Source organism: Cryptomeria japonica, chromosome 4 (assembly GCF_030272615.1).
Source record: "Cryptomeria japonica chromosome 4, Sugi_1.0, whole genome shotgun sequence".
Classification (NCBI taxonomy): Eukaryota; Viridiplantae; Streptophyta; class Pinopsida; order Cupressales; family Cupressaceae; genus Cryptomeria; species Cryptomeria japonica.
This window is the reverse complement of record NC_081408.1, coordinates 90,868,903-90,873,884: the sequence shown is the minus strand read 5'-3', so window position 1 is coordinate 90,873,884 and position 4,982 is coordinate 90,868,903. Positions and strand designations below refer to the sequence as shown.

At 32.7% G+C, this 4,982-nt stretch overlaps 1 protein-coding gene across 1 annotated transcript; it reads left to right on the top strand.

Annotated features, from left to right (window-relative positions):
• Window positions 1–580: 580 nt before the first annotated feature.
• Window positions 581–2,577, top strand: LOC131032903 (protein RADIALIS-like 3). The gene is made up of 2 exons (XM_057964004.2): window positions 581–1,554; window positions 2,232–2,577. The coding sequence occupies exons 1-2, from the start codon at window positions 1,247–1,249 to the stop codon at window positions 2,257–2,259; spliced, it is 336 nt and encodes a 111-aa protein (XP_057819987.2). The 5' UTR covers window positions 581–1,246; the 3' UTR covers window positions 2,260–2,577.
• The last annotated feature ends 2,405 nt before the right edge of the window (window positions 2,578–4,982 follow it).

Sequence of the window (4,982 nt, the reverse complement as noted above, 5' to 3'; positions counted from 1 at the left end):
TTAAAGTTGTTATTGCTGATAATGAGTACCAATAATTGAATGAAATATACCCTTTGTTGTAAAATACAACCAATCATGTGCTACCACATCAGCTGCACAAGTATTGGGGCTCCTTTTGCATACCTATTGCTCTCACCTTTTTTTGGGCTCTTTTTAACACCTTGGCAAAAAGCATACCGATGTGGCATCACATTTGATGATGTGGCCCTAAAACCTTAGTTATAAGCAGGAGACTTGCCAAGTAAGCTGGTGTAAAAAATAGGAAGTGATTTGAAATTTCTCTGTTCAATTTTGAGAAGCGCGAAGTTAAGGTGCACAACTACTAGGTTCTCTTCCCTATATACCATGCATTATATAACCACAAAAAGACAAAACCAATTAGATCCATGCATCATGCCAAACCATTGGCATAATAGAATCTTAAGAGCCTGATTTCTGATAGAAAAACACTTTCAGGCGTATGATGAAGTGGGTTAAAGCAGTTTGATAGTCATATAATATGTATTACTGGGCTTTCATTCTTTTGCCCTCTTTTATTAATCATCAGTGCTGTCTTTTGTGACTGGTAATGAGGGAAATGCTGACAGTGGTAGAGGAGAATCCTGATTGTGGATTCCGATCGCTAGACTCTGATATTCTTTTGATTCTTATTCTGATCGCTAGTTTATCCTGTGGCCTGCATAGAGATGAGTCACTCATTCTGTAGATTCTGACAACTGGCTCCCTATTACAAAATCCAAGCTCCACTCTATTTATAAGGACATCCAGATTAGCCAAGTATAGTGCCCAAAGCAAACAGCTTCCCCTACACTAGAACCTCAGTAGCAATTTAGCCTCAAAGCCCAGAAGGCTCCTTGTATCAAATCTCCTGTCTTCAACTTTTTAGTTTGAAATTTTGAATGACCTTATTGAATTGGTTCTTAGTTCTCGTTTAAGGTACTTAGAGAGATTTTGGCATGACTTATTAGTCCTTTGTCTTGCAGCTTTTCTTTTGTTTTAGTCCTTAGGTTTTATATTTGTTTTAGTCCTTAATTTGAATGATTTCTAAACTACCTGGCATAGAGACTACCTTTAACTTTTATCTTAATTGCTTCACAATCTTCTCTGTGAGCTATAAGTAAGTCCTCTATAATTTCTTTTACAAAAGCTGCTTTACTCCAAGGTCTGCAGAACATATCAAAGTGAAGTACATTGTATTTTTAAGTTCTTCCCTAAATTTGTTTGCTTAGAACCCCAAGTTAACAAAATGGCTGATAAAGGTTCTTCATCTGGAAGAAATTCCACATCAATGTGGACTGCCAAGCAAAATAAATTGTTTGAAAGGGCCCTAGCTATTCACGACAAAGAGACTCCTGACCGTTGGCAAAATGTGGCTGCCATGGTTGATGGGAAATCTGCTGCTGAAGTGAAAAGGCACTATGATGTTCTGTTAGATGATTTGAACTGTATTGAGGCAGGCGAAGTGCCTATTCCCAACTATAAATCCTCGAGTCCTAACAATGGGGTGGGCTCCGGAGGCAAAAATTCTGGCAACTGGGGCGACAAGGAAAATGGGTATGTCTAAAAGTTTGTTTCGTTGAAATTCTTTCATACTTTTTTAGCAGTATATATCATGAACCTGCACAGTTATAGCTTTTAAGTAATCATTCTCAGAGTCCCCAAAGCTAAGGATTCTTTGAAGTGTTTCCTGCTTTGTCCTGAACTAAGATTGATCTCCTTTCCTTTTAAGTAACTACTTGGATCTGTGATCTTAGCCTTCAGTAGTAGTCTACAGAGACTATCTAGTTAAGGTAGAAGGAGCACAAGCACATATAATGTTCAGAAGTATTTTTTGACATTTCAAATCAAACTCCATGATTCATCATGATAAATTGAAAAAGAAAAAATTAAAAAAATTCTTACATAAATTCTTAATAGTTTTCTAATAGTCTCATTTATTATATCTATTGTTTTGTGTCATTCCCAACCATTACACTCAATAGAATAACATGCAACAGAGTTGCTATCTTCATCTAAGCCTCTTCAAAATGGTTTTTTATCTAAGTTTTTCATGGAGATGACTCCATCTATGCTGTATGCATGTGTGTTTATATCAAATCTAATTCTAATAAGACAATCGACTAAGAGCATTAAATGAAATTGTCAATCCTACATATGCTGTATTTTTGAGCCTCTATATAATGGTATTTTCGACTCCATATTGTTTTAAAGTTCTATTTCCTTGTGTACAGGCAATTTATGCGCATGAGGCTCCAATGAGACAGGTTACCATAAGTGATATTTGACTATTATAGCTCCCTATAATACTTTATGCAATGCAAATTCGACAGCTTTCGAGAAAAAGGGGGGAAATAAATGATCTTCAGAAGCAGAAAAAAGAAAAGATATGGAACCTATGATACCAGGAAGCATAGATGTTATGGAAAGAATTATATTCTCCCCTTCGAGGAATCTCTGAAAATGTCTGTAAAATGCTTTCTATATTGCATATACTGCAACTCTTATGTATTTCTGATTGTTTCATTTTATGTAAGGCTTATATTGTAAGATATAAAAATATGTTTTATTATAAGTGGAGTGCAGGTATCAATGTTGTTTAAATTTAATCTTGTAACAAACAGCATTAATATAATTATAAATATATATGTATCTCTTATAATTAAACTGCATTTGCTCTTTATTTGAAAAATATATATAAACAAACAATAAAACAATTGTATTGTTTATATGGATAATTGTTGCATCCAACTTATAAGATATTTGTAATGATGAAATTTTCATATTCAAGTTAATTTTTATTTAGTTTTGAACCCGTTTCATTTGATTGTCTCAATACAATAAATTACAATATTTGACACATTTTTGCATTAAGTTTGACTTTTTCATGTCTATCCATCTTCATTCATTCTCATCTACATTTACGTTCTCACACATTTGATTAGATCCTAACTTATCTACAATTATTCTCACATATTTGCCTCATTTATTAGCTCATATTTCTACAAGTCTACTCCTAATCCTAAGATCTAATGTCATCTGAAGTCATTTCTGCAATGTGTGTGAGAAATCCCACATCATGTGGATCTAGCATATAATTTAAACAATAAAAAATCTAAATTGTCAACTTTGATCATTTTCCACTTACCATTGGTAGCTAAACTGGTTCATATTTTTGCAACAATTTATTGTCTTGGTGTTTGAAGATTTTCATTTGAATATTAAAACAAATTATCTAGGAATATTCTAGATAATTCAAGCAACTTTAGCATGATAAGCACTCTTTGCAACATATGGATTTTGAGTACTAAAGAATAGACTTGTATGCTTTCCTAGGTTCTTAATTGTTTGTTTATGTTGTAAAGTTATACATTTGATGAGGTCGACTCAAAAGAATATGAACCGTTATCATTTAGCAACCTTCATAAGTTGTTTCTAGTTACTACCAATCCTCACTCGTCACTAGTCAACAAGAATTAGGATGGATTAAGGTATGTGAGCAAAAGTATTGGGGATCATATAAATGGTTTCTTGAAAATTGGCATTGAACAAGATTGATCTAGAATCATTAAATCAACATATGAAAATCTCAATGTGTACCTAGAATCTAAGGTTCTTATTCTTCTATATCATGGCAAACCAATTTTCACAAATCTTCACATTTCATACTCTAGCCTCATATCAAGAGCTAAGTACACTTCAATTTGTATTTAATTATCTTAAATACCATGTCTTAGATAACATCTTTATTACTCAAGTTAATTGTGTTGTTATTGATAGCTTCATATCAATGACATAAAATTTTCATACTGGGAAATATGTGTTGTACACCTTGCATAATAATGATTATAGTTGTGATATTTTATCACTTACATGTGCTATTGCACATGGATGTGCAACATGCAAAGATTCCTTTAAAATATTCTCAGGGCCACTGTGATATTATACTATAACATAGCCAAATTATATTTTAATTATTTAATATTGGGAAAAGATATTTAAAAAGAGAAAAACTTAGTACCCAAAATTAAATGTGGTGTCAATGGTTAGGTAGCATATGGTTTTAGTCACATGGTTTTTTGGCACATGGTTTTACTTTACCACTAGTTGTATTTGTGTGAACTTTTGTTCTAAAGCAAGCAAATGTTTAGTGGTTAAGGTTGGCAAGTGGTTTTGGGATGTCATTGTATTGAGTCCTTTGGAGGATTGCATTTGTAGAGTATGGCATGGGATTTGTGAATTCATGCATGGACACATGGGAATACATTGGATGACTAGATGGTTTGAGGGTATTCATTGTAACTCTATGAGTTTTTTATTGCTTTATGGCTAATTAATATGATGGAGTAGGAATGCTTTTAGAGGCTAGGTTTTTCCATCATGAAGGTTTTCCTAGGGTATACCTTGCATTATCTTGTTGTTTTTCTATTTGATCTTTGCATAATGGTGATTCTGTAAGCTTGTATGCATGTTTTTCTCTCATGGGTTATGTATAAAATGGATTAAATGTATGTGGATATGAAGCATTATTTCCTAACAATGTCATGTATTAGGTCACATCTCTATTGCTCAAGTTAATTGTTTGGTTATTGATAGATTCATACCAAAGACAATAAATTTTTCACAATCCACAATATTATCTTGAACATTTCTCAATTTGACTATGCAAATATTTTATCTTCTCTTACTATGTCATCTAAATGATGGATCATGAAATGTGACCCAAACTATTGATGGGGAAAAATATTTATACATAATAATATCAAATATTCAAGCTTTAGATTAATCAGCCTTGACAACTCATTACAAATTGCATTTTCCTTTAAATTTTGTTTGGGCCTATTACTCATGCACCACTCTAGATTCTTGTTTAGGGCTTGTTCTGTTAGTCATTTTAAGATTTTATATCTCTATATTCTAAGTGTTCTATCATTTTCAGGCCTTCTTAGACTTCTTACTCATATTTATTGCTATTACATTTTCAT

Coding starts and splice junctions, on each gene's coding strand:
- LOC131032903 (XM_057964004.2), top strand. CDS start 1,247: ATGGCTGATAAAGGTTCTTCATCTGGAAGAAATTCCACATCAATGTGG. Junction 1,555..2,231: donor TGGGGCGACAAGGAAAATGG/GTATGTCTAAAA, acceptor CCTTGTGTACAG/GCAATTTATGCGCATGAGGC.